At 36.8% G+C, this 13,233-nt stretch overlaps 1 protein-coding gene across 1 annotated transcript; it reads right to left on the minus strand.

Moving 5' to 3' along the window:
• Nucleotides 1-221: 221 nt before the first annotated feature.
• LOC113359549 (histone acetyltransferase KAT6B-like) lies at nucleotides 222-10,805 on the minus strand. Its single transcript, XM_026603163.1, has 2 exons — nucleotides 10,556-10,805; nucleotides 222-538 (listed from the first exon to the last, which is right to left on the minus strand). The coding sequence occupies exons 1-2, from the start codon at nucleotides 10,803-10,805 to the stop codon at nucleotides 222-224; spliced, it is 567 nt and encodes a 188-aa protein (XP_026458948.1).
• Nucleotides 10,806-13,233: the final 2,428 nt, after the last annotated feature.

Below are 13,233 nucleotides of genomic sequence, written 5' to 3' on the forward strand. Positions count from 1 at the left end.
TTTCCTTTTGTAGGACTAATTCCTTTTCTAGGTATATTACCTAAACTAAGAGTATTGCTTAAAACAAAACTCTTCCCTAACTAGGAATTTATCCTAAACAAGGAATCCTTCCTAATATAAGATTTTATCCTCAATTCTTCTTGAGGATCACTAGTTCCCGGGGAAAGGAATATACACATGTATCATGCGCCCCCTCTCAAGAACTTGAACTCCTGTGAAAGTTATATTTGTAGGTTAGGGAACTCGTGAGTTCCTTTTACCCTGCTGAACCATCTCTCCTTTCCTGGAACTTGACCTTGACATCTACTTAGGAAAGTCTCATTATCTTCCTTGCGTGTCTTTGTCGCTCTTCGCTCCATATTACAATCTTCTTCGAGTGATTCTTCTCTATCAAACCACAAGTCTTCCACATGAGGCAAGATCATCTTGTTATCTCCATCATCATCTAGTAATGGTGGTTCAAAAATACTTAACCTTCTTAGGTCTTCTTCTTGTTGTTTGGTATTGTATTCCAAACTAACTCTACTCGGCTTCTCGTCTATAGAACGGATCACAAGGAGAATGAATTTTGTACTAGCATTCACCAACCGCTTAGCCTGAGTGGCTGAAATCAAGCTTGCTCCCTCAAGAGGAGAGTCAATAGCTCGTATTACAAAAGTTTTCCCATCTTTGGTAAAGGTACACTTCTGCTCCCTCCTATGTAAAACCGCATCTCGATCCCACAAGTAAGGACTACCAAGTACAACTTGACAAACATTCAATGGAACCACGTCGCATGTAACTTCGTCAATGTATGACTCATCAAAAGCAAACTTGAACGTGTACTATTCTGCAACCTGTAGCCCACCTTCCTTTTGAAGCCACCCTAAAGGATAGGGTTTCGTATGTTTGAAAGTTTTCAAACCCAACTTCTGTACTAAAGAATGTGAAAGTAAATTCTTTTGACTTCCCGGGTCAATAACAGCATCTATTAGTGTTGTCTTAACCTGCATCTTAACCGTAAAGAGTCGTTCCCTGGTATCGTCTTTCGTAAGTTCTTCTACGCCTCCTGCCATTAGAGAAATATTTTTATTAGGTTCTGTTAGTCCTTGGACTTCTTTTGGAGCTTTTGCGACTAGTGTTGCCATCATGGCTTCTTTCTTCTGCAACTCTTTTGGTTTTAGATTAGGATATTTCATCCAACACTTGTCAACAACATGACCTGTTTGTTTGCAACGGGTGCAAGACAAACCTTCCTTGTCACTTGACTTCCTTTTCTATTTGCTCCTTTCATCTCCTTTAGCGACGAAACTTCCAAACTTTACCTTGTTGTTTCCCTCATCATCAGTTTTCTTGAGCCTGCCTTCGATGGCATTAGCTTTTATACTTGCTTCGGAGATAGTATCCACCGAAAACATCTTCAACTCCTTCTGTATATACTCATGGAACCCGGAAATATACTTCATATAGATAACATGATCTTCCAAGTCTAAATCCAAAACCATAGCTTGATTCTGAAATTTCGAAGTATATTCTTGCACGGTTTGGTTGTAAGTCTGCTTCAAGTTGTAACACTTGAACCATCTCTCCTCAAGGTAGCCAACCGGATAAAACTTGTTAGAGCATATCTCGGTCGACCTCGCATGCGTTTCTATATCAAGCATGTTTGTCAATGTTAGTGATCAAAACTATGAGTCTTGATTTCTAGTCTATTATAGCTAAGTCTCGGACTAGGATAAAAAAAGTGTAGTTGAGCTCAAGGACTTCATTGCGATTCATCATACAACGATGAAGATCTAATCAAGGAACTGTGGAACTTCATCAACAAAAAGGTATGTGGAGACTTGAACTTATCTATCACTCAAAAGTCTATATGTTCTATCTCATACTTCTTATGAGACAAAAAGTCATATGCTATATAGACTGGATCATACACATTTGACATTTCGAGCTGAGTATTCACTACTTATCTTTTTCTCGAAATCGTGTGTTGGTAAAGCGTTTCTCTTTGATCAAGTTTATCTTCACATAGTGACGAAAGTCATGAAAAGTTTCAATTACTTTGAGAATTGCTCTGACGTGAAATGGTCTGTGAATAACGGCTATATAACGTCCTCTGAGAATGTCTCAATGATTGGAATGAGAGTTTAGATTACATAACCATGTATTCCTTAATCCGAAGTTTTCGAACTTTGTCGATTGAGAGAAACCGGAGGAATTGGCTTTGCCAAGTCCGTGAACCCAGTCCGCGAACTCACGGAAGTTCTCTTACCGAGAATTTCTGCTTGGATTTTCCAAAAACTCGTTTGCGTGTTTAGTCCGTCAACTCAGTCCGCGAACCTAGTCCGCGAACTGGTGGAAGTCTCTTTGCCGAGATTTTCTGCTGAGTTTGGAAAACTCTGCCGGTTGCCTTAAGTCCGCGAACTTGTTTGTGAGCTAAAGTGGTTATGATCTAAAGATGTGCTCTGAACATAAAACTTAAATTATTAAGGAATGCTTTATGCAAACCGTGGATATAAAGTTCATGATCCGATTCATCGAATCGAACCATCTTTGTTTCAATTGTGTCTTGTGTAGTTACATAAGATCTCATAGTAATTGAACAACTCTCTAACTAGTTCGTTTGAGTCAATTGAACTAGTTATGGTGAAGAAGAAGTAGGTTAATATGAAATACTCATACGGTTAACCTTTTGGGTTACTATGTTGAACCAACATACACGTACACTTTTGGGCATGGTTTTCAAAAATCCAGTAAACGTCTACCCAAGTGTGTGTGACAAGCTAAATTTTTGATCTAACGGTTGAGAAATATTAGCTTGAATCTAAATCAGGTTTTCATCTAACGGTGAATATGGATTGCTTTGTAACTAAGGAAAAACCCTGATTTGAAGACTATATAAAGGAGACATCTAGCATTGTGCAAAACTAATCCCCACACGTCTGTATAATACTAGTGCGCTCGCTAGAGTCGATTCTCCTTTAACCTTTGGTTTTCTTCTCTAAAACCAGGATAACGACTTAAAGCATTCATTGGGATTGTGAAGCCAGACCGATACTACTTTTATCGTAGTTGTGTGATCTGATCTTGCGTCTTCTATCGTACGAGTACAACCTATTGATTGGCTTGAGATCATGAGAGTTCTCCGATAGGCAAGATAAAGAAGTCACAAACATCTTCGTCTCACTGTTTGTGATTCCTCGACAAACCGCTTGTGTAGTCAAGAAGGATTGTTGAGAGGTGATTGATTAATCTAGGCTGTTCTTCGGGAATATAAGACCAGATTATCAATTGGTTCCCGTTCACCTTGATTTTATATCTTAAGACGGAACAAAACCTAGGGTTTTTCTGTGGGAGACAGATTTATCCTTTGATAGACTTTTCTGTGTGAGACAGATTTGTTTATTATCAAGTCTGCGATTTTGGTTTGCAGCAACTCTTAGTTGTGGGTGAGATCAGTTAAGGGAATTAAGTGTGCAGTATCCTGCTGGGATCAGAGGCGTAGGAGTACAACTGTACCTTGAATTAGTGGGAGACTGATTGGGGTTCAACCATAGTCCATTCCGAAGTTATCTTGGAGTAGGCTAGTGTCTGTAGCGGCTTAATACAGTGTGTATTCAATCTGGACTAGGTCCCGGGGTTTTTCTGCATTTGCGGTTTCCTCATTAACATAACTTCTGGTGTCTGTGTTATTTATTTTCTGCATTATATTTTATATAATTGAAATAATACAGGTTGTGCGTTAAGATCATCAATTGGAAATCCGACCTTTGGTTGTTTATTGATATTGATTGATCCTTGGATATTTGTCTTTGGTACCATCCAAGTTATTCCTTGTGTTTGATTAAAGACTCGCTGTTGTTTTAGCTTGAGTAAATCAAAAACAAGAAGAGAGATATTAACTCCTTGAGATAATTTTATCTTGATTGAGTCTGAATGTCTAGTTGATTTTCTAGCAAAGTATTTCGGAGTTAGTCCATACAGATTGCTAAGCAAAATATTGGGTGTTGTTGTTAGACCCCCACTTTTTCAATTGGTATCAGAGCAGGCAAACACGTTTGAGACCTTACAAGTCTGTGTTTGTAGCGATCTGACTCTATGGACAAGAGTACTATCTCTGATAAACGCGTCACTAGTAATAACGATTCTCTCTCGTCTAAATCTATTAAAGAGAAAAGTTCAATCTCGAATATAGAGAAACCTTGTGGTTCGACGAGACAGAAAAACAATGGCATGAGTGTTCATGATTACCCTTCGAAAGATACCTTCTCTTCTAATGAATGGGATATAGCTGAAGAGAGTAAATTGATTCTAAATCTTGTTAGATATCAAGCTGTTAGAATGAATTAGTTAAAACATCATGTCAATGTTCTTCTTGGTATTGTAAGGGATCGTGAAGTCCATGGCAATGCTGAAGATCAGTCTTTATGCTTGACGCTTGAGGCCAGCCTCGAAAAGGATGCCTTGAATATTGAACGCCGCTTGAATAAACTCTCAATTCAAGGATGTTCAAAGCAATCTAATGTACCAAGAACTTCTGATGCTTTACATTCAGAAGTAATTACAGATGTTCTTAATGTTTCCTCCAATCATGAACTTGGGACATTATGTATAAGAGACAACTCTTCTGACGGTAATATTAAGATTACATCCTCCAATCATTCATATGATCAAAAGGTATGTCTTGTTTGTGAGACTAAGTGTTCTGTTAGACAGAAGAGAAACTCCAAGTTGAATTAAGACTCCTTAGTTCAACTTCAACACACCCTAGATTTGATTCTCAAAAGTGTGACTGACATCCCTATGATTGAGCCAATTGGTTTTCGTACATATCCTGTGTATGAAACCAGGAAATTCAGTACAGTGAGTTCCTCCAATGTTCAAGGGCAGAATAGACGTCTTAATAAACATCGTCCTAAGGAAGTTCAACACTTTGTCTCTAAATGCAACATTGTTCCTGTTGAGAAGATCATTCCAGAAGAAAGGAAAATTGATAAGATAAGAAAGGATATTAAAGAGATAATTGTAAGATACAAAGAGATTGTCAACAGATTATCTTCTTCCTCGTGTCAAGGCACTTCTGGTAAGAACTCTAACTATGTCTCTTACTTTGATGACAGTAAATTTTATGATAATTTCTCATGTCAAACAAGATCCCTCTCTAAGACTAATAGGAAAAACAAACTTAACCAAAGACATAAACCTCGTAATGAGCCTGCGGCTCGTACTTGTGCTAATTAATCACAAGGTTCGAAAACTTACTCATATAAAATCCTGTTGAGTAAGTTGTGTTAAAAAAAAGTATACTTGTTCTTGCATCTGTTAAGTTAAGCTATTTTCTTATCGTCCATAGCTAAACTTGTGTTGACAGATCCGCTAAGATCAAGTATTGGTTAAGTCAAAAGAAAATGTTGCATACTATCTTAAAATTTGTTTTTAGGACCTGTTTTTCAAATATTTGAAGGACTTTATTTCTTGGGTATTTGTTGTACTCGAACGGATTCCGTTCTGGCCCGAGTCAACAATTTATTTGAAACCCTAAATTGTTGTCCCCAAGGATAAAATATCCAACCTCTTAGGGTTACAAGTCACGTACGTGTTCTTCTGGTGGTTTTTGGATTTTCAAAAAATGTCTTCCTCCTCTTCTTGCTATGGTGGTTTCAGAAAAGGATTTCTTGACAAAAGTGTTGAGGTTGATTCCAGGAGGAAGAGAACACTTCTAGATGAAGATCATCCCAATGCTTCATGCTTCTTTGCTTATTCTCATGAAGCTATTGAGAAGGATGATATGATCTCTGCTGAAGTTGTTCATGACTTTCTTAAGTACTTTGGGGAAGCAAAACAACAACTTGTTGATACTTTAAAAGGTCTTTGATAAGGTGAAAACTGAGTTGGAAAAGGTTGTGTCTAACCTTGGTCTCATAAAATCTCAAATCAATGATCTTCGTAAAGAGAATCATCTCTCTGATGAAGCAGAGAAGGCTGGCGTTCACAAGCCCGAAGACTCCATGTCTTGTGAGGATCCTGTACTGCCCATATCCCTATTTGCTGTCAGGGAAACAATGGAGTCTGATTCTCTCTAGCTTGTCTTTTTAGTTACCTAGTATGTCTTCTTTTTGGATTAGTTGGAAGAAAAACTAGCGTTTTGAATAACGAAGATTGTGACTACACATAGCTATTTTTGTTTTCATCTTATTATGTTATTTTTTAGGCTTATTGGCTTTTAAACTATAAAAATATTTGGAGGATGATATTATTGCAGTATTAATCTGTTTTGAAGTATTGCAATATTTTTATGTGATATGTATTGTTTGCGTCCGTGAAATTGAAGGTCCCATATTGTGTCAAAAGTAAAGTCGTTCATAAATTGATATTCGTATTGATGAAAGGACGAATGGACTTTTGAAAATTACAAAAGTTATGCCTATGCAGTCATGTATTTGATGGAAAATAGGATGGAATCTTTTGTTTGACAAGGATAAAGTCTATTATGTCGTTACGCAAATAGTGATGGAAAATATAATAGATCCTTGTATGTTATCCACGGTATTGATCTTCATTGATCCATTTTGTTATGTTTTACCGTGAAGGCTCCATTGTGTATCTTATGTTGAACACCTTACAACTATGTCAATTAATATTGGCCTTGTTGGTTGTTCCATGAGATGATATATGTTGAGCATTCTGGAACTAAATTAATCATCTTGATTGGTTATTTAGTTATTTTCCCCGAAAGTCTTCTTTTGCCGAGCAAAATCTTTTGACAATTAAATTGATTGCTTCAGTGATTAGTTTGGTTGTGTATTCCAATTAGATTTATTATAGGTTCTCTTGTAATTAATCTAGTTGAGTTTGTCATATATTCCACAAGTTCTTGTGTTGAGTATATGAACGGCTATACTAATCATGTTATATTGGTTGATGTAGTCGTATATTCCGTAAGGTTTTCCTTATGTTGAGTATTTGAACGATTAAGATAGTCATCTCCGTGTGGTTATCTTAGTCGTAGCTCTGTGATTTTTTTTATGTTGAGCACAATCAATTAAATTGATCACTTTTGTGGTTTGATTTAGTTGCGTATTCCGATTAAATTAATCATGGGTTTACTTGTGATTAATTTGGTTGAGTTTTGGATATAAAAAATCATTTCCATGGTTTTTGGTGTCCAATTAAAAATCCTTCTTTTCTTTCGAAATTAAGGTCGCTCGTGTTGTTCTTTCGGGAATGACATCAAATGGGGGAGAGTTCTTTTGAACTTGTGCTTAATGGTAATATCTTGCGGGGTGTGCGGCTGTGGAATTTTATATGGGTTATCTTGTATCTTAAAACTCCTTGATGAATGCATTTAGCTTCGGCTTTATGATTGCATCTAAATTAAGTTGGTATGTAATTTTCTTTTAGTCTATGAAATGTCTCTTGTGGAAATTTCATTATGATCCCGTTCTTTTACCTTTGCCAATTTTATTGAAAAAAAGGGGGAGAAATAATGTAGTTCACACTACAAATACATATGGTTTTCGGATCATTGTGTAAGGGGGAGTGGTTTCCATGATCGAGATGGAGTATTGACTAAGGGGGAGTGATACATATCACCATAGTATTGTTGTAAAAGTCGTGATGCAATCGGACTTTGATGTTACATAATGATACTATGACACTGCATAATAATGATCGAGAATCTCGATTTCTCTCATTGTTATAGCTACGGATCTTCAACAACGGTGGTGCTAAACTTACAACCTTTGGGATCATTGGAGTACTTGGAAGGACGAAGATTTCAAGGAATGTTGAAGATTAGTCTATGGAATAGAAGCCACTAAAGTTTATGCTTTTTGTATTCCATATGTATTAATAGTTTTGTCACTAAAATTAACAAAGGGGGAGATTGTTAGAGCATAGCTCGGTCGACCTCGCATGCGTTGCTATATCAAGCATGTTTGTCAATGTTAGTGATCAAAACTATGAGTCTTGATTTCTAGTCTATTATAGCTAAGTTTCAGACTAGGATAAAAAAAGTGTAGTTGAGCTCAAGGACTTCATGGAGATTCATCATACAATGACGAAGATCTACTCAAGGAACCGTGGAACTTCATCAACAAAAAGGTATGTGGAGACTTGAACTTATCTATCATTCAAAAGTCTATCTATTCTATCTCCTACTTCTTATGAGACAAAAAGTTGTATGCTATATAGACTGGATCATACACATTTGACATTTCGAGCTGAGTATTCACTACTTATCTTTTTCTCGAAATCGTGTGTTGGTAAAGCGTTTCGCTTTGATCAAGTTTATCTTCACCTAGTGACGAAAGTCATGAAAAGTTTCAATTACTTTGAGAATTGCTCTGACGTGAAATGGTCTGTGAATAACGGCTATATAACGTCCTCTGAGAATGTCTCAATGATTGGAATGAGAGTTTAGATTACATAACCATGTATTCCTTAATCTGAAGTTTTCGAACTTTGTTGATTGAGAGAAACCGGAGGAATTGGCTTTGCCCAGTCCGCTAACCCAGTCCGCGAACTCAGTCCGCGAACTGACGGAAGTTCTCTTACCGATAATTTCTGCTGGGATTTTCCAAAAACTCGTTTGCGTGTTTAGTCCGTGAACTTAGTCCGCGAACCTAGTCCGCGAACTGGCGGAAGTCTCTTTGCCGAGATTTTTTGCTGAGTTTGGAAAACTCTTCCGGTTGCCTTAAGTCCGCGAACTTGTTTGTGAGCTTAAGTGGTTATGATCTAAAGATGTGCTCTGAACATGAAACTTAAATTACTAAGGAATGCTTTATGCAAACCGTGGCTATAAAGTTCATGAGCCGATTCATCGAATCGAATCATCTTTGTTTCAATTGTGTCTTGTGTAGTTACATAAGATCTCATAGCAATTGAACAACTCTCTAACTAGTTCATTTGAGTCAATTGAACTAGTTATGGTGAAGAAGAACTAGGTTAATATGAAATACTCATATGGTTAACCTTTTGGGTTACTATGTTGAACCAACATACACGTACACGTTTGGGCATGGTTTTCACAAACCAAGTAAACTTCTACCCAAGTGTGTGTGACAAGCTAAGTTTTCGATCTAACGGTTGAGAAATATTATCTTGAATCTAAATCAGGTTTTCATCTAACGGTGAATATGGATTTCTTTGTAACTAAGGCAAAACCCTGATTTGAAGACTATATAAAGGAGACATCTAGCATTGTGCAAAACTAATCCCCACACGTCTGCGTGATACTAGTGCGCTCGTTAGAGTCGATTCTTCTTTAACCTTTGGTTTTCTTCTGTAAAACCAGGTTAATGACTTAAAGACTTCATTGGGATTGTGAAGCCAGACCTCTACTACTTTTATTGTAGTTGTGTGATCTGATCTTGCATCTTCTATCGTACGAGTATAATCTATTGATTGGCTTGAGATCGTGAGAGTTCTCCGATTGGCAAGATAAAGAAGTCACAAACATCTTCGTCTCACTGTTTGTGATTCCTCGACAAACTGCTTGTGTAGTCAAGAAGGATTGTTGAGAGGTGATTGATTAATCTAGGTTGTTCTTCGGGAATATAAGACTGGATTATCAATTGGTTCCTGTTTACCTTGATTTTGTATCTTAAGACGGAACAAAACCTAGGGTTTTTCTGTGGGAGACAGATTTATCCTTTGATAGACTTTTCTGTGTGAGACAGATTTTTTTATTATCAAGTCTGGGATTTTGGGTTGCAGCAACTCTTAGTTGTGGGTGAAATCAGCTAAGGGAATCAAGTGCGCAGTATCCTGCTGGGATCAGAGGCGTAGGAGTACAATTGTACCTTGAATTAGTGGGAGACTGATTGGGGTTCAACTATAGTCCAGTCCGAAGTTATCTTGGAGTAGGCTAGTGTCGGTAGCGGCTTAATACAGCGTGTATTCAATCTGGACTAGGTCCCGGGGTTTTTCTGCATTTGCGGTTTCCTCGTTAATAAAACTTCTGGTGTCTGTGTTATTTATTTTCCACATTATATTTTATATAATTGATATAATACAGGTTGTGCATTAAGATCATCAATTGGAAATCCGACCTTTGGTTGTTGATTGATATTGATTGATCCTTGGATATTGGTCTTTGGTACCGTCCAAGTTATTCCTTGTGTTTGATTAAAGACTCGCTATTGTTTTAGCTTGAGTAAATCAAAAACAAGAAGAGAGATATTAACTCCTTGAGATACTTTTATCTAGATTGAGTCTGACTGTCTAGTTGATTCTCTATCGAAGTATTTCGGAGTTAGTCCATAGAGATTGCTAAGCGAAATATTGGGTGGTGTTGTTATACCCCCGTTTTTTCAAAACTGTTTCCTTACAACTGCCTTGAATCTTTTCCATGACAATACTCTCTTACCTAGGTTTTGTCTTTGATAAGCTTTCCACCAGTTTAGAGCATGCTTTTGTAGCTTCAATGCCGCGAAAGCTATCTTTTCCTTTGAACCATATTCAAAGAAAGAGAAATATGTCTCTAGACGTTCAATCCAATCATCCAATTTTTCTACATCGACACTCCCATCGTAAAGTGGAATATCAACACGAAAATCAATTTTCATATTCTTACCATAAGGTTTAGTTGTTGTAGGTCCTTTAGGAAGCTCACTTTCCTCCTTTTCATCCTCATCTTCTTCCTCTTCTTCTTCTTCCGACTCTTCTTCTTCCGAATCATCTTTTTCCGAAGCTGCAGGTGAAGGTGTAACCTTTTTCTTTGTCTCCTTCTTAGGTGTATGAGAATGAATACATTCACTCAATTCGTGAAGGGTAACTTGAATAGACTCCATGTATGTTTGCAGCGTAGCCACCTTTTCTTCCATAGTTTGTGGTTCGCATTCCTTAGGTATAGGATCCAAATATCGCACAAGTATTTGTAAGTGTGCGAGATTCATAAAAGGCTATGCGATAATGTCGCATGGAGAATAGGAAATAAAAGGAAATAGGAAATAAAAGGAAATATGAAATAAAAGGAAATATGAGCCGTCATCCACTAGGCAGCATCCTATATAAAGAGAAAGGTAGGAGAGAGAAAAGTAACTTGTATTATTATCTTCTTATTCTTCCCCAAAAACCAGAGAGAGAGAGAGAGCTCCAAATACTCATTAATGGAGTCTCAATGTAATTCATATGTAATTCAATGATCATAGTGAAACCTAACCCCATGGATGTAGATCAAATTGATCGAACCACGTAAATCTTGAGTCTTATTTTCTATTTTCATTATCTTTATCTTTATTTTCATATCAAATAAGTTTAGATCTAGAAATTATAGTCATGATAGTACAAGGGTTGTGTTGTAGGATTTCCTGCAACTACATTTTTGGCGCTAGAAACAAGGAGGAGTAAAGGATTTATCCCTCCTGTAGCTTGTTGGTTCAAGAAGTTTCCATGAAGATTAGCTATTGTTCATGTTTTTCTAGATCTACAAAGTTTAAGTTCAAAAATGGAAATTTCATGGAAGAAATCACACTTTCAGGGAGTAAACATCATCAACAATTCAAAGACATGAAAAGAGTGAGAGAAAAAATTAGTTGTTGTGGTGAAATTTAAAAAAAAAATGGAAGTTTTAGTGGAAGATTTTCATGCTCAGGAGAAGTAGGCAAATGTGAAAGAAGTTAAGGAAGGACGAAGAAAAGATAAGAGGCAGATGCTGCAATTTCTATCACAAACAGAAATTCGGACATATGGTTCAAGGCTGAGCGAACAACAAATAGGTCACGGGTTCGAATTCGCAGAGACGCATATTTTTCATTTTCTTCTCATTTGCATGGGAGAATAAAAGAATAAGGAAAAAAGTTATGCACTAATTTCGCAGAGAGGTTCTTGCACAATTGGTCCAGAGAGCAGTATGTGTGTTCGTGGTCGCAAGTTCGAATTTGCTTGCGAACATAGTTTTCTTCTTTTTTACAGATAGCGAAAAAATGAATAATTTCGCAATATTGTTTCATTATTTCGCAAATAAGAGGCAGCACAACTGGTCATCTGCGAAGTTAATGAGTTCATGGTCGTGTGATCAAGTCCCAACACATGCGTATTTTTTCGCAAAGAAGAAGCTTGCAAAGTTGGTCAGGAGGCATGAATGCAAGCAGCAGGTCGCAGGATCAATTCTTGCTTCTTGCATGTTTATTTTTGTTACGCGAAATTTATACAGAATTGCCTCTCACACAGTTGGAATTTGATTACTTCGCAAGAACTTTGATTATTTCGCAAGAGAGGCTTAGCACAATTGGTATGGTGTGAGAATATGCAAGTAGCAGGTCGCGGGTTCAATTCTTGCCTCTCACATCTATTTTTGCTAAGCGATATTTATACTTCATGCAACGTATTTTTCGCGCGAGATTGACAACAACAGCGAATCACATAAAAGCTAAGTACCACTTTCCTTGAACATTTTACTTTTACAGAAAATAAAAGATTTTTGATTTGATTTACAAAAGGCGATATAATCGCAGAATTACAGAAATTTCAGAATTAGAAAGATTCCACAATTACAAAAGAAACCGAGAAAAATCTCGCACAGATCAATTTATATATTTCTCTTGAAAATTTGCTTTGTTTCAAATGAGAATGATATCTAACATGGAGAGTAGTAGGAGGAAAAATAAGACCTTCCATCAACAGGCTAGTAAGACCTTCCATCAACAGGCTGCATAAGACCTCATTAGGATCATTTCCATGAAAGATGTTTATCGGATGAAACGAAACAAGTTATACAAAGGAAATCAAAACAAAGAAAAACGACTTGAACTTGCAATTAAATGAAAATTTTTGATAAAAAAAATGTTGAATACTAATCTAAATTCTTATTTGCATTACAGCATTGCATGAGGCAGAGAACATGGAGTATAATTTCACAATACTTCTTATTCGCAATCAAGGACGGATACTTCTTATACTTCTCAAAGGATACTTCATACTTCTTATATATTTCGAGGATTAAGTACTTCTTATACTTCTCAAAGGATACTTCATACTTCTTATATATTTCGAGGATTGAGTACTTCTTATACTTCTTCAAGGATACTTCATACTTCGCATACTTCAAGGGTCGATACTTCTTATTTACTACGCAACGCTTTGGAACTTCACAAAAGAATAGAGGCAAGTACGTACTTTTCAAGTCCAGTATTCTTTCACTCGTTCCTTCATCAACAAAAATCAAAAACTACTCCAACAACATGTATCTCGCTCCAACAACTACAACAACGGATTTTTTTCTTGAAGATCGCTCTTCAAGCAATATTCAAG

Source organism: Papaver somniferum, chromosome 3 (genome assembly GCF_003573695.1).
Source record: "Papaver somniferum cultivar HN1 chromosome 3, ASM357369v1, whole genome shotgun sequence".
Taxonomy (NCBI): Eukaryota; Viridiplantae; Streptophyta; class Magnoliopsida; order Ranunculales; family Papaveraceae; genus Papaver; species Papaver somniferum.

Excerpts from the sequence above, each read along its gene's own strand:
- LOC113359549 (XM_026603163.1), bottom strand. The coding sequence starts at position 10,805 with ATGGAAGAAAAGGTGGCTACGCTGCAAACATACATGGAGTCTATTCAA. Across the intron at positions 539-10,555 it reads TACAACAACTAAACCTTATG|ACGAGAAGCCGAGTAGAGTT; the intron begins GTAAGAATATGA and ends TCCGTTCTATAG.